The 26,731-nt window shown below is 41.1% G+C and overlaps 1 protein-coding gene across 2 annotated transcripts in view; it reads left to right on the top strand.

The window, feature by feature from the left end:
- The window catches only part of RFX4 (regulatory factor X4), a 93,998-nt gene that overhangs the window by 13,334 nt on the left and 53,933 nt on the right, over positions 1–26,731 (top strand). The window contains exons 2-4 of one of the 2 annotated variants that reach the window (XM_075428321.1): positions 5,055–5,141; positions 12,821–12,881; positions 18,401–18,549. In XM_075428321.1, the coding sequence (XP_075284436.1) occupies positions 5,055–5,141; positions 12,821–12,881; positions 18,401–18,549 (297 nt within the window). Of the gene's footprint in view, positions 1–5,054; positions 5,142–12,820; positions 12,882–18,400; positions 18,550–26,731 lie in introns of those variants that run through there. The other variant, XM_009944050.2, reaches the window with a different exon arrangement.

Raw genomic sequence — 26,731 nt, forward strand, 5'->3', positions numbered from 1 at the left:
CTAATAGTGCAGGGACCTTCAAGGCTCCTGGTGGGACATCAGCTGCAGAAGCCCGTGCCAGATGTGCTTGGGCCCAACTGTGCTCAGGCCCAGCACCTCCTCTTTCTTTCTGCAGAGCAGAGCCCAGGTGGCTCTTGCACTGCTCTCCCTATGGCCGTGCACACGGGGGAGCAATGAATGCTTTCTCTTCTGGGCTCTAGATATGCTAAGCCAATAACTATTATACAAACAAGAGGGACTAATTATCTCATTAATGTACCAGCAGTACACAGGCACCTCTGCTGTATTGTCTCACCCTGACTGAGGCTCTGTAGGGAGAAGCCTTGCAAAGGTATCTTCCAGGCGAAAACCCTTCCTTCTGAAGGTGGCAAGTTCTCAAAATAATTTTTCAAACATACATTTAAAAAGCAGTTTATACTCCACTTTCCTGACAGTTCATGAAATCTCCTGTCCCTGAGCAGCTCTAATGTTGGCCTCTTGTTTTGGGGAGTCCCACGCCTGCTTTCCCAGCTCAGCCATACAAATAAAACTGTGCTTTTCAATGTGAAGAGAAGCAGCTTAGTAACTGAGGGGGGGACAAGGGAAAGCCATACAGGCCTCTGTTCTGTCAACTCTTTAAGGAAAAAAAAAAAAAATCTCAGGTTAAACTTCCGTTGTTAAAACTCTGGTGGACACATTCAATGGAAGAGGGATATTATCATGCTTGAGGTTCAGTGGATGTGTCAATCTTAGCAAGATTAGGACCAAAACCAAAAGGTAAAATGAGGACCAGAAGTAGTTTCATAGTTCTTTGTAACCCGTCTTTCAGCAGTTCACTGGGAACAACGTATATTTTTTGTTTGTGTCATGATAAGTTATTCTGTAAGAAAATGGACACTGGAAAAATTATTGTAATTTGAATAATCATCTCCTTTCCCTCATTTTGGAATTGTGCAGAAGCTGGAATGTATTTGTATTTAGTGGTAACAAAATTATTTAACAAACATTATACGGCTGAGGGACATGGTTGTGCTCTTCATTATAATTTACTTTTGACCTTTGCAAAATTAAATACTTGATATAGTATTTAGTGGTACACCTTCAAGACACAATTAAATACATATTTGTTGCATTCTTTGCTAATAAGATTGTAGTAGCTTCTGTATCGTGTCACAGTACAGGCTTAATCAGCGTCTACACTACTTTTTCCTACCTGGATATTAACTACTATATTTATTTTGGCTGGATGTTTTTTGTCTAGTGCTGGTGCTTGCTCAAACCCCTGTGCTGGTACACTTGAGGGTACAGCGTGCTGGGGCTCAGGGTGGGAAGGCGCCCTAGGGAGCAGGGAGGGGAAATGCCTCAAGGCACGACACTGAAAACACAGTGGGTAGAAATACACCCCGTATGAGACAGGGTGTCTTTTCTTTTGCTCTTGCAAGCACTTACCACTGGAAATTTGAGTTTTCTACACATAGTGTTAATGATTCAGCCTTCTTATCAGGTCTAATATGCACTTCTGCTTAATCACCACCTGAACTGTCCGTTACTCTGACTGTTCCCGGTGTGAAATCCTGTCTATGGGAAGTTTGTAAGGTCCAGGAGCAATAATTTAGGCTTTAACCGTATAAAACCTTCCACACTGTGTGACTCAATGTCCAGAACAGTGGTGTGGTGTGATTGGCATCGGCCTTGGGAGCAAGCCTAGGGATGCTGAGGGTCAGCCATGGGTCTCGTCCTCCGGCTCTGCAGCTGTACTGCCTGGGACAGACACCTGCGCACGCCCGGGTGTAGCGAGGATGAGAGCATGCGGCATGCACAGGGCTCCACCCAGTATTAACTCCGGAAGGACTTATAAAAATCAGACTTAGTTTTGACTTTTTGTTTTGTTTGCTCTGCCTCTGCCTCTTTCTCTTTTCTTTTTTTTTTTTTTGTTTTGTTTTGTTTTAGGCAGGTGCTATCGTATCTGGGATCTGTGGGCTCCTAAAGGGAGTATTTTCAATTTCAAAAAAACTATGGCTGTATTTTCTTTTAACACCTGAAGGCATTGTTATTAATATTGGCAGCTGAAAGCTTTGTAAAAACTTTTTTCTTTATATATATAGCAAAAGAAAAAAATCTACTTATTAAATGAAGGTATTTATTGGAATACTTATTTATTTGTACTTACGTTGCTTGGTATACAAGATAATACAACCTGTAAATATCTAGTTGGTTTTGTTGCATTTTGTCACCTGCCAAATAATTTGACAAATTTGCCATAAACTCCCTGACATTTTTGCTCAAAGGAGTTAGTTTTCTTCATTCTTTGCTGCCAGACAGGTCATGTATCTTTTCAGGCTTGAAGAATTTCTATCAGCTATTTAAATGCAAGGCCACAAAGACAAAGCCAGACTCAGGCTGCAGCGAGCTGAACCGGGGTGATTCAGGACCGAAGGAGTTGCAGCACATAATTAAACAGTAACAGCGCCCTACGCCAGAGACTTTGTCTTGCAGTGTGAACTGCCTGTTTTACCAGAGAAAAAGGGGTACATACGCAGTTGACAGAGACAGTACGTGAACAAGGGTGGTGAAAATTGCTATCTAGTGACACCTAAGAAGTTTGGGGTTTTGTTTCTACTAAGGCAGGGAACGTGACGGAAGATGGCTGCTGCCAATTCTCTGCTGCCGAGGGAAGAGCATGTGTCCCAGCTTCCCAGCTCGCGGTGCCGGGAGGAAAAGAAAGGGCAGAGCTGGGCATCGGTCTGTCCTTGGCGCTGATGGCAGCCGCCTTTGCTTTTACTCCCTGCGGCTGGGCTCAGAGCCAAGGGAATTATATACAGCCATGGCTGTGCGCTGAAAGGAGGAGGAGGAAGGGTAATCTTTCTCAAAGCTTCTTGCACCTCTCTCTGATGTTGTCCTCCACAGCAAGTTTCGTAGTGATCTGTGAGGATCCAAGCTCCTGTCCCCCAGCTCACGGTGCTAGAACAGGAGAGGAGAAACGGTGTTAGCTCAGTTTTAGGGCAGTGAAATAAATCTGGCACGAAGCGGCTGTCTGGTGGTGTTGGCCCTTAGACAAGGAGGTGATACACCCCCACCCGAGGCGGCTGAGCAGCGTGAGAAGGGAAAGCCTCGGAGTTAGCATCGCTGCGGGCTTGGGGGTTAGTGACTGAGCAGGAGCTGGTGAGACAGCGCAGGCTTCACCGGCAAGCTTTAAACTGCAACATCAGCAACCTTAAAGTGGTTTTCATACAAGGCCGTGTCCAATTAGATAGGAGGAGAAATGTCCTGAAAAAGTCTGTGGACAGCAGGAGTTACTGCTGACTTTTGGAGAAGTACCTCAAACGAGCAAGTGACAGGGAAGAGGCAGTGCAGTCACGAGGCTCCGTAGGCACAAGGGCAAGTCTGATGGTGAATGAGGAAGATGCAGATGGGGACATGCTTGTACCGATGAAGGCAGCACCACAGGCAAACAGGCAGAGGGAAGGGAATGGCCTGGAGTTGCCAAAACCTCTTGTATGCTGCCTGGGAGCCACAAGCACACAGAGCAACAGTACCTGGCGTCTCGTGGCAGGGCCCGGAAATCAGCTCTGAAGGGCTCTCAGTAGACCCTTTCTGAAGTCCCACACAGATGCCATCGCCCTTTCAGTTGTGTGGCAGTGGAGAGTGTGCGTGCTGAGGAGTACACACGAGTTTGTGCAGCTGCCTGGGTATAAAAAGTATTTATTTTCTGCAGGATGTGTTTGGTGATGACTATTTATAGATTTATTTATCGGCATCTAGTGCTGCAGTGGAGCCATACCAACTTGTACCTTCTGTAAACCAGATGGGCAGCTTTCCCAAGACCCTGGGCTTCTGCTCTCACTTCAAACCTGCTGCTGTGATGGGCTTTCTCCGGCTAGCAGGCTGCTGCCTGCGCTGGCTGTGTCTGGGGGGTGGCTTGTGGAAAGGAATCTGCAGCCTTTTCCACGTCTTTGAAGGTGTTTCTGGCTCTGGCAGTTTGCTGACAGTGAGGCCTGTTTCCCCGTATTTCTTGTGGATCTCTTCGCTCCGTGGGCTTGTTTCCTGCCATAACTTGTGGGGTCACCTTGCAGCCTTCTCACCCATCCCTTGTTCTTCTTGCTTTGACGACGGGGAGCTCTGGGAGCACAGGTTCATTTCTGCCCACCGGCATGCCCTTGAAAAGTCATCGTACGAGGGAGGTCAGTTTATTGTAGCAATATCCAGATGCTCCAGGCAAACTCAAGGCTCATATTTCATACTTTGTCCAAGCAAACACATAGGGAGGTGCAATTTTTGCCCTGAAGACCTGTAACAGTAAATTCTGCTGAGCCTGGTGCTTCCCCTAAAGTAATGAGAGGATGTATGTTATAGCGTCCAGAAGGAGGAACAGCAGCGTCGAATCAATCTAACGCTGTGCCTCACCTGCCTGGTGGGAATAAATGGAAAGTGAGGAAGAGGGAGGAAGGGAGTGGCTGAGCACCCACCACCGGGTGACAAAGATTCGTGTAGCTCAGTGGCCGCTGACTTGCTGCGCTGGACTGGCACCAGCGTGGAAGAGATCTTGGTAGGGCCTGGGACTCCACCCGGGTGGATGGGGTTGTCGGACTGGGCTTCAGAGAGCACAGTTTGAGCAATGCTGTAACAAAAAAATCACGTGAATGATTGATTTTATACACACGAATAGTTCTTTCAAAACCAGTGGAAATAATACTCAAGTACGTAAGTCCTTGTGAGACTTAGAAATTAATACAATTTATGTGTTTCATTTGTCCACATGGGATGATTTTTTTTTTCATTTATTGTGTGGTGCGTAGGGAAGAGAATATCCTGAGGAGCTTCGTTATGTGCATGGAAGCATTTCAGCCTCTGTCGTTTGAAAACAAACAAACAAAAAATGAAACTAAAAAGCAACAGCTAAGCTGGAAAGCAAGAAAGGATTTTCCTGCTGAATAACCTCAGCAGAGCATGTTTTAACAGAAACACTACAGAACACCATCTGTTGAAAACCGGTGCTTTATTTAGTTTTATGTGGTGGAAGTTTATTTTCTATGCAAAGACAAACACAAAAAAAGAGCATCTTTGTTCTTTTGCAGAGAGTTGGATTGAACGATGTCTCAACGAAAGTGAAAACAAACGCTATTCCAGTCACACCTCTCTGGGGAATGTTTCTAATGATGAAAGTAAGTAACTTGTCATTCATTAAAAATGAGTGTGAATGTATCCAAGTGCTAATTTCCTGCTATATATGTGGCTACGTCTTGGTGATATTTTTAGTAGTCTGTAGTTTGAAGAGTCAACTCACTTGACACATCCAATAGTTCTCTTAATGTTTTTTTTCCTGGAATATTTGCTATTTTGCATTATTTAAAAGGAAGTAATACCATTCATTAGTTAAGATAACTGGGAGAATTTGTGTGTCACTGAATAAAGGTTGGATGACCTGTAAAATGTGCTGTTAGTATTAGCTCATGAGTAAAACCATCTGTTTTACTTTTCACTGGCGAACACCATGCAGCTGAAATACAGGAAAAATTGTGCTGTTTTTCAACACTACTATGTCAAATCATACGTACAAAATCTTTATTTTAAGAACTAAACAATCACCAGGTTAAAAAAATACTACATATTAAATCATGATATTGCTTCCTTTTTAGTCATAGAGAAGATACAACTAGAAATCCAGCTGATTTTAAAATAGGTGGTTTTTCCTATCTCTTCTAGTTACAGTAATTTTAGGTCTCAATTTTTAACTACAGCAGATAATTAAAAAGACTCCAAAATAACTTAAGATAACCTAATTATTTATCTTTAAAATTGGAAGATACTTTTTATTTTACCATTTGTTTTCCCTGTTTATGCAATTTCTATTCCTAATTTGCCTAAAGCAAAATACTCTTCACATCAGTTTTCCTCTCTGTACTTCATATGTTAGTTTATGTTTGAAGATATTAATGTAGACTGAATAATTTAGGAAGACTCAGGTTTTCTTGGTATTCAAGCACACAAGTTTAGAAAATGTATTTTTAATCACTTCTTAATTGCTGAATGTCCCTTTTACATTTTTTGCATTTAAAGCGAACTACTTTATTCTGATGTCACAGTTAAATTACATGCTTTGCAGCACAGTGTTTCAGTGGATCAAGGAATTTGCTTTATTGGGGTGCTACTCTTATTTGTCCAGGGATCTTTTCTGAGGCAATACCTCTTCAGAAGGAGAAAGGAGATGTTAGAAATATAGTACTTACTCATGACTCCCAAGCTAAGAACAGTGAATAAGAATTCTTAAAGGCAGACAATAGAACTCGGACAAGTTTGGATTTTCTGGTGTTTAAAAAGCAAAGAATTAGAAATTAGTTTCTCTTTTAAAAACAAAATTGTAGTGAAAACCAAAAAGCATCTGCTTGTTAAGTTGCATATTACAAGGACCTGTGAGACTTACGAAATTCGTTTTGCTCTGATGCTACTGAGAAAGTGGTAGAAAGAATCTGTAATGAATGAGATATGACTTCAGGCTCATTTGGGTCATAATTCAATCCTATTGACTTTAGCGAGATTCTCCTTAGACTTGCAGTTCAAGACAGTATTTTCGAAGTGATTATTTAACACTACTAGATAAGTTTAAAAAAATTATAATGTCATAATTATGTGTCCTCCTATGTTCTGTCCCAGATCTGTTACACTAAATAGGTTGTAGCAAAACTAGTTGTAATTTGTTACATGTACTTTCAGTTTAAGTGTGAGCATGAGAAAACATCTGCATACCTGGGGACGGCAAGAAGTGGACCTGTGTGGGCTAGCAAGAGCAGGCATTTCAGACAGTGGTATGGAGAAGATCAGATGGTTGTTCATTCTGTTCTCTGGTACTGGAATTGAGGGGCAAGCAACGATAATGAGAGGCAGCAAATTTAGAATTGATAAAACAAACATATGAAGGAATTTATTGCACAATCCATGTGCAGAAGACATTGTCACAATATATAATGGAAACCCAAATAAGAGTGCAAGGTGGTTTCATCTAGGTTCCTTCTTAATATCCAGTTCTTCCAGATGCTTCCTTTGCAGTGAGACCAGCATTTCTGTGGTGCAGATAAGAGAATTAATCCACCTGAGAAGTCATCCTTGGTTTTGTGGGTGAGGGAGAAGGGGGAGGGTGAAGAGGAAGGAGTAGGAAGGAAAAATAACTCACTTGCCTGGCAGCAAGAAGACCAATAATCTGTGAAACCCAGAACAAACCAGAAGTTTCACCTTAGAAATCACTGTATTATGTGCTCCTTTCCAGCCCTTGAGTTCTTTCTATCATTTCTCTAACAGTGCCCACACGCCAACCAAGAAATTTCCAAACTCTTGTGTCACTTTTTGTCCAGCCTCAGTCATACATTCACAAACAGCAGGAGGCAAAATGTTTTGAGAAAACATACGTGACCCTGTATGAATTCTTCAGGAAAGTGGTCAAATTGCTGCTGTCAGTGGAGCACCAGTTTTCTTCTGCAGCCAAAAGAAGGCATCATCTGTCTTTCTCTTGACTACTTAGATTTTTGTCTCTAAATACATTACGCAGCTGTTGGCTGGACTCTGTCGAAAGCCACTCACATGGCTTTGGTGCTGGGTTTTTTTCAGCCTTGGATCCAGTGAAGACTATAAGAAATTGCACTGTGAACTGCTAATATTGTGACTCTCTATCATGCTTGCTTTTGTGACTGTTTTTTCCTGGATGTTTTTAGAGTTCATAGGGTTTTAGGACAAGAGTAATAATTTCGCTGGTCTCCTTTTCTATAGCCGGAGTGTGCTACAGAACCGTACTTCAGGCCGCAGGGGTCCTTTGCTACCTTGTATTCTCATCCAGACACCTCCAGGCCTCTTGAACCTGCATTACATTGTGAAGGGAATCAGTGACTCACAGCTGTGGATTCCCATGGTCTCGCTGCTTCTTGCGGTGCTTCTTACCCTCTTGGAACCTTTAATGACCTTTCCCAAAAGACAGCTTTTACACTTTCATATAGAAATTCCAGGTATATTGAAGTTCAGTTTCCAGGTTTTTAAACATTTTTCTTTCTGCCGCTTCCACACTCTACATGTTAGTCAAAAGATCCACAGGCAAGGGGAATGGCGCAACCTCGTATCTGACAAGGAAACAAAAACCAAACCCACAGCAGTTTCTGTGTACTGTGCTTTAAGCCAGATTGTCCAAACAGAAATAGGGATCTGGAAGAATACAGTTCAAGGATTATGGAAGTCTCAACTCCCGTTCCCTGGACAAGGAGTCATGACACTACGTGATGAAGTGGAAGGGTTGCTTATCCAAAATTTTGCATATTTAGAAATGTGAATGTGCAGACAGTTCATATGAGATAAAAGGAAAGATTCAGCGTACTTTTTGCACTTCAAAAGCAGTGTTCAAAATCTGTGTTCAAACTGGCTGAAATGGAAGATTTATCCAATAGTTTGTTTTTTTACTTGAACAAAACCTCTTATTCTTCCATTGAAAAAAAAAAAAAAGTTTAAAAAAGAGCTACTTGATTTCACTGAAACTTTCCTTGGGAAAATTCTTTCTTTTTCAATAATACTTACTCAATTAGAACTACGGTCCCATGTTTCTCAGAGGGTTTTTAAAAAATCCCAGTATTTTAAAAGCATGGAATAAATGCTAATGAGCCTGAATCTTATTTATGGCTACACATCAGCAAGAGACAAGGTAGCTTCTTACTATCACTTAAATTTAGCTAAGGGCAAATCACTTTTGAGAACAGTTAGAGCCTGGACTGCAGGGACTACAGAGGAAGAGGCTATTCCTCTGAAAGGTGTGAACTAAGGGAAGGATTTTATCCATACAAAGCTACTAGTAACGTTTTAGCACCTTAGTGGTTTTGAGACACACGTGGGTGGCACTGGAAAGTACAGGACTCTTCTATATCTCCGCAGCAGAAAGCAGAGCTTTAACCCCACTTCAGCTGTGACAAACAGACTAACATCAACATTTTAGAAAAAGGTGTACTAACACAGAGTCTTCGCTTTGGGTTGTTCCACTTAACTGTGTTTAAGGCAGAATGCTTAAAAAGATGCTCAGCATAGCGCCTGTTGTCTCCATGTCTTGCTCCAAGAAGCAAATAATCCTTTGAGCTGGACCTAAAAGCAGAAGTTAGCGGACACTACTGAAAGTTCAGGGAAAGCCACAAACATGTGCACAAGGTACAAACAGAACTCTATTCCGGTGGCTTCGAAACAGAAGTCTGAAAGGAGAAAGACGGAGCTGTTAGCAAAGGAATTTCCACGGAATTTGGAAAGAAAGACTCTCTGATATCTCTGGGAGCCCAGAAATACTATTTTTCTAGCACATTGATGATCCCAGTTTGGAATACCTTTGAAGGCCTCTTTTGTGCTGAGAGTTTTACTTGCTACTGTCTAAGCTGTTACTTGCTTTCACATTGGGATGAGTACCAGGTTTCCCACTTAACTAGGCTCCTTGAAGTTAACTTTTCTTGGAATGCTGCTAGTCCTTTGACTGGCAGTGGAGTGAACATATTAGATCTGCTCCTAGCAAATGGATTTCCCTCTGAGGTGCTGTGCAGCTGCCATACGTGTGCACACCTGCAGCGGTGCATCAGAAGCAGGATGTTTCCTTGTGACTTCAAGTCTTTTTGGATTTGTCACAGAAGAATTGTCAGCTCTGTTCTTTGACAGCGCCTCAAAGCTAGACTTCTTTTCAGTGTCTTTATTTCCTTTCTTTACGAAATAGATTGTACTTTTAAAGTATTTAATTTTATAAGGTATGGGTTTGTTTTAAGCTACAGTGTTGTTCTGTTGGGCACTGGTAAACTGACAGGCCAAAAAGGGAAAACAGCATTCCTTACCTCTTTCATGCTGTACAAACAGATCTGGGATTAGTCCCGAGTCGAGAGTTACACAAAACATTCCCTGCTCAATAAGGAAGCCATGAAGTGACCTCCTGCCAACTAAAATATAAGGAATATCGATATTTATTGTTTTCTGCTGGTCAGTTATCTGATGAGATTATATTGTTAAACTGTAGAAGGTAGAATAAAGTGCTTATTTCGTACTACATGATTGTATTTCTAGGTCCCCCGTTCCCATACCATGTGCAATTCTTTCCACCTATTTAATAAAAAATTGAAGGTTTTCTGAAAATAAGTATTTTAGCCAACACCTGGTGAAAATGAGAAACATTTTGCTTGACAGCTGATTCATTGGCAGAAAAGAAAAAAAAAAAAAGTTCTGTGTTCTTGTACAGAGACTCGATTTTGGGAGACAGAAGCACTAAGTGTGAAAAATTTAGCTTTGTTGAAAATCCAGTTGTTCGATGGGTAGTGTTTTGATGGAAAAATGGTGCTTAAAGAACTTTTTGAATAAGCTTCTCCTTCTGGATTTTAAGTGACATTTAGTGGAGGATGCTGAAGAGTCTTGAAGAAAGATCCCCAGGAAGCAGACGTACCTGAGGAGGGAGATTTAAATTGCAGTTTATGATTTTATTGTTAGTTTGTGTTGTTAAAACAAATCCTTAGATGGGGGGAGCTGAGTACGGCTGGTTTATAGTGTGGGTTATTTAGATCAGTGGCTTTCAGACTTTCCAATTTGCATCCCTCTAGCAATTTCTAGTGAGGTAGGAACCAACTCTATACTGAACTTCAACCAGTGGATGGTAGGCTTTGACACTGACACAGGTAATACCGATTAAGAAAATGGATGACTTTCACCTGGGAAGCAATAACCTTAATTTGAACAAGAGGAAGGTGGGGCACAGGAGGAGGAGGGCCCCTGTTCACTGTTACCTCAGGAATGGTTGGGGGGGGCACTGGCTGCTGGGCACCCACGGGGCCTCGGCAGGCATGGCCAGCGCACTCATGGGGGAAGGGAGCCTCAGCAGCCTCTGTGCCCCAGGCCCGAGGAGCTGCCATAACTCTCTCCCAGCCCAGCTGCCTGTTTTTTCCCTGTCTGGGATGATGGAGAAGGCACAGCAGGACACAGGACTGGACTGGGCTCTGCTCAGGCCGCCTGCCTCTTGCCCCTCCAGGGTGACCACAGGGCCCTCCCCGCCAGGGCATGCTCGCCCTCCCAGCAGGCACTCTCCCACCTCCAAACCCGGCTCCCTTGTCCCATACTGCCTGTAAAACCAGGAATCCCGACCCAGGAGGGTCTTCCCACCTCAAAGCAGGGCAGACATGGCCGCCCCCTCCTCCCCAGGGAGGGCTCTGGAGTCAGACATGCTCTTAGAATGTGCCGTTAGTGAAGGATAAGAGCAAAACAGTCGATGTTGTGAGCAGGATGGGCCCTGACTTTTATCCATCCAGTGGTTTAAATCGTGCTGCATGGCTGTGCGTCCTGCTACAGAGAAGGCGTCCTGCCACTGGCGAGGCTGGGGGCTGTTGCCGAGCACCAGCGGCCGGTGGCAGCCACGGCCGCTCGGCATTCAGGCCCCATGTGCCGAAGGTTTGTTGCGTGCCGACCGTTTGTTTAGGAAAAACAAATGAAAAACACAATTTAAAAGTGATTTGAAATGTGTATGTTGGTCCTATGCGCTGAATAAAAGCGGGCCCCTGAAAGGCAGGGAAGGAGTGTGCGGTCCAATAATTAGAGGCCCATTGTCATGCAGATGCAGAAGAGGGGCTGCGGGCAGTGTCTGCAAGTAACTGTAAATCTGGATTTTCCTGACATTCAGGGGACCAGCCTTGCAGGGTAAAGGATGTTTGGTTCACGCAACTGACCCTATATGTAATGGAAGAAATATAGTAGCGTGAGGGCTGAAGATGGTGTTTTCCCCAGTGGGGTTTTATTTGTGTGCGCCGTTCTTGGCACTGCACAAAAAGCCTTCCAACGAGGTCTAATGTTCAGAGGAGACAGCACAGCTCCCTTAAGATTCAGCATCCTAAAGTCTCACTTCAATAACTTCTAAAAGTTAATTGTACGAAGAAATGAAACTTGCGTCACAGTGTACAGGTGCAGTGGTTTAACTCGTTGTTTAGGTATCAAAGCCTTCTCACTGAATGCTTTCATCAAGAAAAAAGTTGTTGAAATATCAAACTGTGTTTGATACAACAGCGTTTCCCAAGGAGCACCCTTCCAGAGATGCTGTTTGTGCTTCACTCCAGCTTTCACCAAGGAATGTTTTATATACTTTGCAGATCACGATTTAATAGGAATTATTCTCTACGGATTTTAAAATTGTTTCAAAAAGCCTAATGTGAACTAGGAAGAATCCAATATTTTAAGAGTTTTATTTTAATTATATTTTTCTGTATTCACATTTTTTTCAAATTTTTGGAAAGTCAGGAAATTGGAGAATTACCTTGGAAACAGTTAAGGAGCAATAATGTCAGCAAAATTATCTGAAAAGGAATGAAGTAAATTATAGAATGTTTTTAATTTAAATTTTTCTTGTTCAGAATTAATCTTTGTAAATTTATAAACATCTAGTACATATTGTATCTTAGGATCACAACAGTGGATGAACCCTATTAGGTTAAATGCCTCATCTGATATAAAACTTGGGTAAGACAACTGTTCTCTTAAAGCAGGTGAAAGTGTTTTTATGTTCCGATATGCTGCTAGAGGTCTGAGAGTTGCTTTTTTGCCATATAAATTTATCCTTTCCAATATCATTATTCCTGTGCACCACTCTGCTCCTGCCATCAGTGATGTCTGCAAGGTTTATTGCCTTAAGCAGTATCTACAGATGCTAGCTTAGGGAACTTCATTATTTACATTTGCACAATTTAGCCAATATTTTGAGAAAGCTTTGGTACTTCAGAACATTTTTTTTTTTTTTGGTCAGATAATTCCTTACCAGTTCATAAATGCCTGAGCAATTTCCACTGAAATGACATAGTAATTTTTTGTTTCTTTACAGATGAGGAAAAAGAAAACAATAGAGCATCGAAACCACACTCTACTCCAGCTACACTGCAATGGTAGGATGCCTTTTTAAAATAAAGCAAGAAAACATGTTAGTGCTTTTTCTTGTATTTTTCCAGCTGGAGAGAATAGAGCTCTTGGACATCTTGTACAGTTTTAAAGATACTTTCACTGTATGTGTTTAATATGCTCATTTTTCTCAATGAATGTCTTATCCTTTTGGGACTTCCTTTAACATAGGAAAACTCTGATATAGTTTAGAAGATGTACTTGGCGTATTTGTTTGCCACCTTGCCAGCTGGTGATTTGTGGTTTGTTATCATTGTTGTATTTATTACAAGAAGAAAATTAGTACTAAGAATTTTTTTTCAAGACTCCTGTTTGTTTCAGTGTATGATGGAGCCCACCTTTTTGGACTGTTTTACTGAAACAAGATGTCTATAATTTAGCGTGGAAGACAACAAAAGAAGAGGGAGAGTTTGAGGTCTGATCCACTTGCCAAAATCCATTTGCAAATTTAGTGAGGAGAAAAAAGGAAGGGTAATTAGGAAGAGAGAGAGAGAGGATAGGGAGAGGAAAGTTTCTGAGTTAGTCTACTGTGCTATGGAAAATGAACAAGTGCTCTCCACTGTGATTTACAGCAGTACTTTAGGCTGCGTGTTCTGTGATGTTCCTTATACTTCTGACATCCTTTCCTGTAGGTTATGTCTCAGACTTCTGTTGACTTTTCCCTTAATTTAGGTTTTTAATTCTGCTTTAACTTCCTTAATATTGTAAGGGATCAAGCAGCTTTCAGGAAGTTCCTTGCATGTGGCAGAACAGAGCTCTGTTACAGAGGAGTCTCAGAGTATGCTTATCTGAGAACCCATGTTCCTTAACTTCTTTTAAGCCTTTTAAAGAAAGGCCTTCATTTCACCTGTAAGTACTTCTCATAGTTTTCTAGATGAAAAGGTAAGATTATTGGCAAAAAAAATGTGGGGTTTTGAGCAAAACATTAGCAAAATTACTTTTCTGCTTCTGTCAGTCTGTTGGGAGATCTGACAACAAATAGCAAAGAAAAATCCATTCAGTGAATTTTTCTCTTTTTGTCTGCCTGTGAAATTCTGTGAAATATGCATAAAGAGATATGAATTATTTAATCTATATTTGCTTTTAAAAGTTGGTCAGTTAAGTTTTAGATTTGAAAAACCCCAAGACCTGTGGGTTGTCTTAGAACAGCTTGTTGCAAGTATTCAGTGTTCTGCCTTGAAGAAACTTGCAGACACTTCCAGTGCAAATAATGAGATGGGCAAATATATATAAAGGCATTCAGTTCTGAACTATCGCTTCTTTGTACCTATTTGTATCACAAAAGTGCTGTCAGTCAGAAGTTCAAGGAAAGTGAATAAAGAAAGGCAGTGACTACAGACAGAGAGAAAATTATTAAAATAACAGTGAAAAGTCATAGAGGTATTTATTATTTTCCATTATTCACCTACACAACTCCAACACAGCTCAAACAGGATAACTAAGAACTATCTAGCTAAAATAAAATATCAGACAGGGCTTATCAGTTCCAAATTCAGAACAGTGTTTATTTTGCAGTAGAGTCAGTTAAGAGTCTTTTCTACAGGAGCAAATAACGTAGTAGCCAGAAGTCAGAGTTAATTAGAACATGCCAAAGATACTATTCCCAACAGAAAACGTGCAAATACTGTAAACAATATTTTGCCAAATACTTTCAAGCTTCCTCGGTCATAAAGGTTAGTAAATCCCTAAACTCCCGGGATATTGAGCCCTGCTGGAATGCAGTGCGCAGGCTAATGCTCATTCAGCAATGTTTGCAATAGAATCTCAGAATTTTTATTCTGAAAAGGCTGCTTACATCATTTTCCCTTTGCCCTTGCTAGTCTACTGGCTTACCACCTGTCTGTTGTGTTGTGTTTCTTACATGTTTAGGTAGGCCAGAAATTCTCCCCTTTGAGCCTTTTGCAGCATCTGCAATTTCCTCTGTTCAGTTTTTCACCCAAAAATACATGACGAAACAGAAAGCAAAGAAATTTCCAGGTTTAATTTCTTTAGCTGGTGTCAAACGGAATTATACAATTGGCTCATTTCTTAAGAGACCTGTAGCTAAAAGTTTCCCAGCTTAATAACCATACCATAAAACAGTTTCCTGGCGGCTTCCATATGTGTTCAGCCTACATACCGCTGCTTTGAGTTGGTATTTCCTGGAGAAACAGTGCTACTGGGTTTGATAGATTAAATAAAACAAAAGCTCAAAAGTTATGGTCAAATAGCGAAATCAGTAACCTTGCTTTGGGTGAAGATGTTAAGTTTCCACTGTTCTGGAAAGCCAGACATGTTAGCATGAGGTTATTTGTACTGCAGTAGCACCTAGCAACCCATGGGTCGGTAAACTATTACGGTCAGCACTGCACAAATGCTGCACTGAGCGCTTCCTGTAGGTTTAGCTCTACATGTTTGACAGCTTTGCCTGCTCAGGCCTCAGACCAAGTTTTTGCACAGTCAAGAAAGACAAAAGACTAAATTTACCTGAAAACACCTTGGGTAAGAGTGTGTCCTACCCTCTTACAGGAATCTCTGGGCCAGATGCAAGGGGTGGAAGTGGTGGGGTAAATTAACGACCAGATTTCAGGATAGAGTACCAAACTTCCTTGTTCTAGTAAATGGAACCACCACAGTTATCTGCACCTTCTGGTGTCTGTCAAGATAAAACTGGCCATGTTTTTACTGTTAGATGCTGCTATCATTTACAGCTAAAGGAGGCAACAGTGTGTTGGAAAACACAAACAGATGAAATATCAGTAGGAAGGAAAAAGAAGAGGAAGAAAGTAGTAAGGAAAGTGAAGCAAGACATAAACGAAATATGTGAAGTTTGTCACATGTTTCATATTGCCATCAACATCATTAGTTATTCCTTGTCTGGCACCTTGCTGGAAAGAGCGAGCAACATCAGTCCCACGGGGATCTATCCTTAATGTTTATGGCTCTCCAAAGGCAAAGCATGTTGAACATTATAAATGAGGAGGAGGAAGAAGTAGCTGAAGATGCCAAGAAGCATGTCTGGATGACTGTCAGCCTGGCTAAATAGGAAACAGGAGTGATGTTTTTGTTTTGGTTCGTTGATGACACAAAATGAAGTGAAAGGCCTGGTAGATGTAGCCTTACTGCCAAATACATCATAATTGCAGAAACTACGCGAGCTTGAATTTAACTGTTAAGGCATGAATATAGCAATACTTGGTATCCTGTGCTTATCCCATGTTCCTGTGTTCATTATCATCTGTAAAGCTATAGCTTGCTAAACACTTGGCTCCAAAATGTTCATGATTTTTTCGTTGATGAACTGGTTGACCAAATTGCAAGTGTGAAACTTTATTGTACCTTTGTTTGGGGGAGGTGGTGGTGTGTGCACGTGTGTGTGTGTGTCTCCTTCTCCAAACACAGAATTATTAAAAGCACGGCAACCTAGTTCCATGCAGTTCGGTGGCTTACAGTGTAGGTGTTCTGAATGGTAACAGTATTGTGAAGCTAAAGTCAACAAAACTATTCTATTTTCTGCAACATTCATAAAAAGAAGTAAAAAAGAGGAAGGTAAAGCAGTGCTAGGTAATGGATTCTCCCCAGATTAGTAGTTTCTCAGAAACTGTTGTCATGCACTAAAAGGAATCTGTTCTAGAATCCTTTATGTGATTAGCAATGGTAACATCACTGTTTTTCTGTTGCCTTCATATCTCAAAACAAGTCTGTAAAAACACTACACACCTGACTCTGCTGTAGAATAAGCTCATTTAATCTATATATATATATAAGTGTATAAAGAGGGAAACAGTAATAGGGACAGATAAAATTGTCATTCCTGTGGAAGGATTAGGGGTTTTATTGCTACACTGTAGTGGTACAAAAGGTGTCATTGTGAACTACTAGATTTCACATGGCTTTATTAGGACATTTAAAATGTTATATATATATTACTTCTGATAATGATTTGTTAGGTAGAAGATTGAGTTCATTATCTTTCTACAATACTGTAGAATGAAGCTGAATTCAAAATATGATAAAGTTGTTAAATAAAAGACAGGGAAATAAAAGAAGTGGAGCAAGATGGGGTTTTGATCATTAAAAAAAAAAGTTCAGGTATAATGGAGCATTGTTCAGTGTCAGACTAATGACTCTCTGTGAAAGAGAGGAGAAAAAGAGAAAAATTCATCAGATATGAACAGAAATAATTAACTGCTTTTCTTTCTGTCCTGTCTTGGTCACGGAAGCTGACATTCCAATTAGCAGCTATAGTATACAAACGAACTCTCCAGGTTTTGAAAGGAGGTTTTGTTAAAGCACTATGAATTTGAGGAAAGATGCCATGATGATATTTCTGTAGAAACCAAGGGAGAATAGATGTTGCCCATACAAACTGATTCCATTCATCTAAGCGGATATCTTATTAAAATAGTTTGCAGTCACAGATGATCACGATAACTGAAATGGAAGGTAGGTAGGTCCTGCAAAAGGCAGTGAAGGAGAGAAACTAGATACTTGGAAGGTGTTCTACAGCTATCAAGTGACAGGGGTTATTTACTGTAAAATTGGAGGTTTCTGAAAATACGTCTTAATTTTCCAATATGTTTGAGAGAAAGTTGTACCTACCTTCTTCTCCTAGCCAACAAGGCAGACAAGCACACATGCAACTGTAAGCACAAGTGACACCATGGATGATGAGTTTAATCATGGTTTAAAGTTCAGTGTATATGTAAATACCTCTTGAACTTTGTTGGATCAGCAATCGTAAAAATGTAATTTCAAAGGAATATTTCTTCTAATATATAGATTTATAATGAGCCCAGTTTCAGATTTTAAACATGAAGCATATACCTATTCATATATTTGATGTATAATTTAAAATTTTATAGTTGTGTGTTTGCATGTGTAAATGAATACTAACAGTCTCTACAAGGCAGAGGAGGATGTTATTTCACTATTTTATTCAGCATTGTGTTCAAATCATGGACTCATTTTTTTTTTTAATTTTTTTTACTTTGTCGACCAACAGTAGCAAGAAAACACTATATAGATATGATTTTGTGCACAGTCTTCAGTATTTGTAAATAACTTGCTTTAGCCACATCTGCTCCCTCGAGGTAAGGAATTTTGTAGCTGGACAGGAGCAAAATGAGTGTCATGAACCAAAGATGACCTGTTCTGTAAAGGTGGAGAGAATGCTTCTCCTTGGTGAATGTTATTTCATAGTTATACATGTATTTGTTTACTGTAGGATACTATGAGGGTATAAGAGATTACTAGTATATTTTTTCCTAAAAATAACACTTTAGAGCATGGTCAAAGACCAATATCCTTTTGTGCTGATGTCTACTTGCCTGAGAACTCTCAGTCTATGTTTTTAATAGAAAATGCGAACCAAATGCAGCGAGTAAGCATTATGGAAGAGAATTGGAAGGAGCACTGAGGAATAATGCAGAGAAAAATTAGTAGACAAGCAGAAGCCGGAATGTTTGATCTTAAAGATGCAGCTTTGAATGCTGTTTACCATACAGGACATCCAACATACTTGCAGTTCTCTCTGATATTTGCTTTTTAAGGCTGGAGGAGAACTATGAGATTGCAGAAGGTGTTTGCATTCCTCGAAGCGCTCTCTACATGCATTACTTGGACTTCTGTGAGAAAAATGACACACAACCCGTTAATGCCGCCAGCTTTGGGAAGGTGAGTCTAAACAGCAGTTTGATGCCTTGAGCTCTCACCTGGTTCAGGTGAGTTTGGATTATTGAAAAAGAATTAAATCATCCTTTACCATTAGAGATAGAGGTATATGAATGGAATCTCTTATGTATTCAAGTTATTGGGCAAAGGCTAAGATTCTAAGTATTTAGAAGGCTGCAATCATTTCTAATCATGACTAAGCTCCAGAACGCCCTAAAATTTTTTTTATGACTTCAGTCTCCGGCCTAGCTGACAGTGACATCGTATACAATATTGGCAGCTTGGAAGTCGAATACAAGCCGGTGTAAACACCTCTGCATTGTGACCTGCTTTAACAAATATACACATATATATTTTTAAATAGCAGGTAAAATATCAATCATTTAATTCTGGGGCCCATCTATGCCATTGGAGTAAGTGTGATACGGAGATCCCTGAATGAACAATATCAGCCCACACTGGCAAATTTACATATTGGAGTACAATGCCTCCAGATGTGAAAGTCCAGAAAGCATCTCATGGCATTTGTGTGGCACTGCAGATACAGGCTGCCAAGTTATCTTTGCACTGTGATTCCTTGCGCTTCTGCTTTCCAGCCTAGCTCTAGTTAGATCCACTGCCGTTAAATCCAGACTCACAGTGGAGATGCACTTTTAGCACAGATGCAGCTGTGCATTGTCCAGATGTGAGCAGTAAAGCTCTGACGTTATACATCACCAGCAGACATTAATGGCTGGCTAGCATGTTACATAAAGTTCTTATTTTGGATTTGCTGGTCAGGTGATGTTTTGCTCTCAGTGAAAAACAGGATGTTATTTTTGTATTTTTTTGTTTAAAAATGAAATTTTACTCTAGAATGTGTCACAGGCCTTTATAACTTGTAGACTGTGAAAAACAAAAGTGTAGAGTTTGCCACTGTTTTTGAAATGCTTGCAAGCATAAATCTGAAGCCAATTGTCCTGCAAGCTATTCTCTTCTAGTGTTTGCAACTATTCTATAGAAGCGCTGGGTATTCAAAGAACACAAAATGTTCCTAGGGTAAGTGCCTGTATAAAGAGTAGGTGAAGGAGAAGAATGTCTTTAATGAGGTGTCATTTTTTTATAGTGTATCTTCGTGGAGGCAGCTTAGCAAGGCAAGTAAAAATGTACCACGTTGTAACATCACTGTGTTTGTTGTGCCTTAAAGACCCGTGTAGCTCCGTTGATTCTGTTAGGTTTCTGTTAAATACGCTGTGTAAGTGTGAATGACACCGTTCGTTCTATATATTATTGCTACCAAGTGGTAAGTATAGTGGCAACATGTAATTTGAGAATAGAGAGAACAAGAAACAGATTTCTTGTAGGCTAATATATTTGGAACATGGGTAAAATTTACATGATGCTACTTTTGCTGCTACTAAAAATATCGATAAATTGTAAGATGTAAATATTCTGAAATTATTTAGTCAGAACATAAATTTGCCAGGGACTTCATAGATTTTCAGTGAGCATCAGTCTTGTTACTCTTTATATTATATTACCCCTCATACACACAGCTGTTCATCAGCTGGACAGGTACAGTGTCTTCCATCCAAAAATCAAAACATTCCTATGTGGTTTTCATGTGCTGTGTTCCAAGTGTTTGCCACTCAGTTGCAATAAAGCTCTGAAGCAGTGATCCATGAAATTTGTTTTCCCTTTTTGTGGAGAGGAGCCCATACAGAATCCTGTCCCAAACTGGTGCTTCATGTGGCTGTTACTTTTGGATCTGGGAACTGATGCTTCTGCACAGGTGTGTCCTGGAACCTCAGGCAACACTGGCACAAATATTGAAGAAGAATAGCCTTCTGCATCTGCAGAACTCAGAGCAGACCCCAGTGATTCTGTCCAACCTATTGTTGCTAAGAAAATGTACTGCACAGTCATAAGGATCTGCAAGGCAGACACCTACTTCATTCAATCGATAGCTTGCAAGTCAGCTTCTCCTTAGGAGCAAGTAGTACACAGATAATTGTTTTAGCTGATAGGCTTGTTATCGTGTGACTTAAAGACCATATTGGCAATGTATGTTGCACAAATGCCTTGGAGGCAGTGCAGTGAAATAGGTGCTATGTGAGGGCTTCCGCACTTAGAAACAGAGACCCCAGGCATGTTTGTCCTCGTTGGGAATCATCAGGAGCCCTGCAGCTGTCATCTCCTCCAGAGAAAGGAGTTAGTTGTTCTGTGAAACTGTAGGCAGTCAATAGACCACACTGAATTTATGATTCATCTTTGAACTTTAGCTCTGTGGGCAATGTTAAACATTTAGGCTTTTTCTTTAACAGACCGGTAGTTTTCAGAAAGAGACATGGAGTTCAGCACATTAAAACAATCTGTAGTAAGTAACATCCTAATGTGTTGTTACATAATCAGTTACATCTCAATTAACGGAACAGTGTTGATTTCACTTTTAAAGATACCAGTGGAGACATGTGAAACCTGCCTGAAAATGACCTCTTCAGATTAAGGTTTTGTAGACAACACTTCAGCCCATGGGTACTTCTTACATTTGGTGTAAGTCAAATACATCCACAACAGAGCATGGCAGGGGGAACAGACAAGTTGTTCACGAACAGCTGAACTAATGGATCTTATTTCCTACCATGTCTTATGTTCCCTAAATCCATAGCCTTACCTAAATCTTACACAGGATCTCCACGTTTCCCTGCAGTACCTGCAATTATTTCCAGGTCCTGGTCACTACATCAAGGTCTTGCTTCTTTCAGTTTTCTCACACATCTGCTGCACCTTCTTTCTGTGTTATTTTTAGATTCCCTGACGTCTGTCTGTCTATTTGCCTGTCTCTTTTTCCTCTCCTCCCTCCATGCCGACAGCTGGGCAAGAAGCAGCACATGAGGTGGCTCATTCAGAGCAACAGAAGTGCTGACTGGTTGCTTCATGCTCATGGTTGTCTGGTCAGGCCGTGCCAAATGGCTCAGCTAAAGCCTGAGCTTGCTTCCCTGTCCTGTCCTCAGCACTAACATCAATATGCTCTCCCCACTATGCAGCCGATGTTTTCTGTTAAACCTCTAGGACATGGACTGGACTGGACCTCGTGCATTTGGTAATATTGGATTAGTGAAACCAAAATTGGTCTAGAGTGTGGAGAGATTAATAGATATACAGTAATATCTCATAGACTGTTTCCCAAGGAAACCAGACTAAGCAAATAAAGTAACAAGAATAGGAAAGAACAGAATTACCGTATAAATAAACACCTTAAAAAAAACAGCCTATACTCCTAAGCCACTTAAAGTACATGTAAAATATGGAAGATTCTAATATGGTTATTAATGTGATGTATTCTTACATGACAAAGGGAGCTGCAGCTTTAGTATATTAGATGAGATTTTAGTGCTTTACTCTCCCAATTAATATGTGAAAACTACAGGCAGCTTTGTCTATACTAGCATCTGCTAATCTGCTAAAAGCTACGCTACCTAGTCTGTCATTACAAAACTCTCTCTAGCCTGCAAAAGACGGGATCAAGCACTCTTTTACCCCATGTACCTTAACTAAACAGTGACTATGGAGGGCCCTATGTTTGCAGGTTACAGCTCAGCATCAACAAATGGAGACTTCAGTGTTAAACTTCTGCTCTTACTGTAGGCAGCAAAACATATTACATTCAACAGGATCATGATTTCACCCAAAATTGAAGCAGAATAAGTAAAACCGTTCCATGCAACAAGTGAGAAGGTGGGGAAGTGAGGAATGGCAGGCGAGTCACTGAGTTATTAATGATGAAATGTTGCATGTGAGGAAAAGCTTTCTCACAGTGAACATGTTTAGACTGTGAACTAGTCTTCAGACAGAAGGAGTGAAAGGTTTGTTGCTGAGGTCACTTAAAGATGGCAAACTTGTGCCCCTCAGCCCTGTGCTGCAAATGCCTTGGGCTCTGCTCTGGGGCCCTGTGGACTCCGAGCAGATTCAGGTGTTTCCAGCTGGGAGTTCTGCTGCTGCCTGCAGCAGGGAGGGCTGAGCAGGTGCATGGTTTCTTTGAGCAACGTGTTCATGTAAAATGCCAGTGATAATTAGTACACTGAGCTAGGAATTGTGGTGGATGAAAGCTCTGACTCATTATTCTTACTGGGTTTAGTTGCAAAAGCTGAACCATTCTGAATTGGGGCCTTCACTGAACCAAATAAAAAGCAGGCATGTTTTGAGCGTTTCCGAGCCCCCTCAGTAGCTATCACATATGGGTGGGTGCCATAAGGCTTGTTGGTTCTCTCCTAGCTGCAGCAGGTCACCCAGCTGTTCAGCTGCGTTGGCAGGTCTTGGAGCTTCTCTTTCACTTTTATTTCCAAAGCTGATTTTTATTTCTTGTTTCTGTTGTGACCCTGTATGAACCTTATTTTCTTTAATCAAGCACCTTGTAGACATAATCTTCCTCCCTTGTACTGTTTTTCCCTATTCTCCATGTCCTCAGTTCACTGCTTTAGATTTACTGTGCAGTGCTAAGTCACCTCCAGCACCCTGCCACATCTCTCATAAAGAACACCGTTTCTCGTTGAGCAACCTTTTTCGCATTCTCATGTTCTTCCCACAACTCCCATATGCCCCCTGGAGGTTAAATACTTCCCTCTTTTGTTTTTCCTTTCTTCCTTTTGGTGCTTTCCTGCCATCTCTTTTCACACGCAATAGTAAATTAATATCTGAAAAGGAAAATGAGGGATGCTGGCACTGCAGGGTGGCTCTCCCCCAGCCTGAGGTCCCTTTATATCACTCTGGCAGCATAAAGAGGTTTAACATGGATGCATGCTCGCATGAATTTTAGAGCCTCTTTATTGCTCCCAGAGTGGCTTTGCTGTAAGTAAAAATTAGATTCCAGTAAGTTTATTTCACTAAATAAGGAAGGGTAATGTCCACAGTAGATTTGTAATACTGGTTAGGAAAGAGATCTACATTTTTGACCAATTTTTCAACTCCACTTCAAAAACTGTGGTGAGACACTGTTACACCAGCAGAAAATTGCTTTTTTTCCCCGATAGTTTGCTTTGCTGCAGGGAGGTACAAACTGTACTGGACAGAGTCCTCTTTTATCACTGTGCACTGTCTCTGTGCCCAGAAGTTTTGCCAGCAGGACTGTTCCTCCAAGCATGATTAGCATAAATAGGATTTATAGTTTCATGCTATCATACTATATATATTTGAGACTTAAAAAGGACAGACAAGTGGCCTTAATGAAAACTCTTTGATCATGACATTGTGATGGAATTGCATTCTGATTTGTCTTTGTATTGAAATGCACACACCTGGAAACTGCCTGCTCTGCAGAAGGAGATACTTCTCCTGTAGATGTATTTTTTTTTTTCCTTTACTCTCAGTTTGTTCCTAAGTTGCCTCAATAGTAACTGGTATAGCAAAGCCAAATTTACTCTGTGCTCTCTTCTGATAGGCTAAAGCAGCACTTGCTTTATTATGAAAAATTACCACATATGGAATGTTTTTTAACAGACTTTTTTCTAGTTGATGTAGAAAAGCAAAACAGAACTTGGGAAAAATCAATGTAAAACTGAGGGTGTGGTGTCTGTTATTGCATCAAAGGACCAGCCTGTCAGCGCTATCTGAGCAATCCCTGCTTTTCCTTCATCTGCTGTTCACAGCGAAGGTTTCTGACCAAAGGACAATTAACACCAGTGTGACTTCTTCCTAATGCAGAATCTTCTTGGCCAAGCTCCTCTGAGGAAGCCATAATAACACAAGTACTGCAGAAGCAAGCAGTCACACAGGTGTGGGGAGCAGGGATCCTACAGTGTATTCAGAAAGCTCTTTGCGCCTTTGGCTCCGCTTCACAGATCCCTTGTATTATTGCCGGTTGCTGACTATTGCCTTTTTCTCCTTGAACTTGGGGAGTAAGAAAAACCAGCAAAGACACCTCAGTTTCTTTGGAGTGACTTTCCCTTTCCCAGAGATTTGCCCTTTAGCACAGGGATTTTTACTGGTTTTGCCACTTCAAGCATCTGGCTTCTAGCTAGGTCTTCAGCATGAAGTAGAGCAGCCTCTGGGCTGCTTTACCTCATGCCTTGTCAACACGTCCTAGAGGCTGTTCTTACAGCACAGGGTCTGCCAGAGTGCAGGGATCCTGGCGCTCAGCCTTTTCCCACAGATATGCTGGGTGATGGCAGTAAGCATGCTGGCACCAGTACAGGGCAGGGGGAGTTGTGCAGCATTTTAGATCTGCCTGGTTTCAGCAAGTCAGCACTGAAAGTGGCTGCAGCTCAGCTAAGCATCCGAGTCGGAGCATTGGATGTTTGCAGCTTTGTCAGGATGCAGTAATCTGTTTGATCTTGCCTGAGGGTGGATTCCATCTGGCCAGTGGATCTGCTGAAGGAGGATACATAGATGAATTTGAGGAGAGGTCTCACAAGCTTCACTAAAGGGTCCAGTTGAGTTGGAGTTCCTTATGTTGTCTAATCTCCACAGCAGGCAGAATTGGGCACAGGTGTTAAAGGAAGTGCCAGCAGACTTCTCTGACTTGCTTTGCAGTATCAGTTGAGATGTGTAAGTGCAAGATCTTATCCTACAGCTAGACTACAGCCTGTTCCACAAAAGGATGGAAGTTACTGGAGAGAAATGGGAAGGTTATTGGATTTAAACAGACAACAGATCTGGGGTCAAGAATACTGGACCTGTACACTACAGTCTTCTCTCCTGGGCCATGCAAGGAAGCGAGCAAGGAGTAGAGAGGGTATAGACACAGCTACATATCTTCTCCTTTTCTTCACAGAATTTGGTGAATTTGGGGAACAAGAATGACATTTTGTAATTGACTGATTTGATTATGCTCTTTCCTATCAATAGATGTTTCTTGGGGCAAAGCTTTTGTGACCTTTTCTTCAAGTAATGTGTTGTTAAGCCAGCCCCAAGCCATCTTTGAGCCAAAAAGGAACCTGTTAACACAGGTGTTAATAGTAACAGACTGTCTCAGGGCAGGATTTTCAAAAACACTGAAGCAGATGGGGAAAACCCAGAATGATGCAGCTGGAGCAGTACCAGGCCAAAGAAGAATGAGCCTAAAAATCCTACACTTACATAAGATTAAGAATGTCAGCATTGTTTGTGTTTGACAGCAGTGAGAATAAGGAAAGCATAGCTGTGTGGGAGTATAATAATATTTGGCATCACTGGTTTGTTTCTTGCTGCCATGGCAAAGAAGTGTAAGACTGAAACATTACAATAGAATTTGGTAAACACACACAGATCTCTTGTACCTGACTTCATAAAAGCAAAGCTTGCCCTCTAGATATAGGATTTGAAGCCTGAGCTGAGAAAAATAGAGCCAGTCCCACTATGAAGAATTGTTATCAGAGGAAAGAGAATTTATTCCACTGTGTTTAGAATCTTTCTAGAACCTCTCGGAGCTCCGGAGCCTGGAGCCTGAAATCTGTTTCTCATTCTGGCTGAGTGCAAATGCTGGGTTGCAATTTAATTTTATTTTATTTCATTGCTCTGGGAAGTTCTAGGAGCATGGCTAGAATGATTTCACATAGAAAGGAACAAGAGTCATGAAGAATAACATCCCTCTAGATCAAACGCACTAACAAAATGAACGTGCCTTTTGAAAAGTAGCAATTTAAATTATTCCAGGGAAAAGACTTTAAGAATTCATCCTCTCTCTATTTTGACACAGGAAGGGGGGGGGGAAAAGACTTCAGAAGTTTCCAGACATCTTTGATTTCTTCTATCCTTATTTGTTAGCACTAAGACAGACGCATAAGATGCGTTACAAGATGGTTTGGGTTCTTTTTTCGCTGTTTCATTTTGGCATCTCATATCACAGAAGAATTTAGATGGAATAATTGGGAAACACAAATTTCACAACTTGATAGTGAATGCAATGAGGAGCGATGTGTCACAGTGTAGGGAAGCAGGCAGAATCGACAATACATTGCTTGTTTTAAAGCTGGGCCTGGCGCCGCTTTTGTTGGAATGTCACAGCGCTGGAGATGTGAGGAGAGATGCGGTGGCAGAGATTGCAGCTGGCAGCAATCAGGACGAAGGAATGCACCTTTGCAGCCATTTGTGGGTAACAGAACAGCTCCTGCAGTTTGCCATGTCTGAGGTTAATAGGCTCTGCAGACTGCAATGCAGACCCTCACAGAGGGAAGTGCGTTTTTCTAGTGGTTGCTCATATAGCTTTCTCTGTTTTGCAGGGATGTTTAAC

Source organism: Opisthocomus hoazin, chromosome 8, assembly GCF_030867145.1.
Source record: "Opisthocomus hoazin isolate bOpiHoa1 chromosome 8, bOpiHoa1.hap1, whole genome shotgun sequence".
Classification (NCBI taxonomy): domain Eukaryota; kingdom Metazoa; phylum Chordata; class Aves; order Opisthocomiformes; family Opisthocomidae; genus Opisthocomus; species Opisthocomus hoazin.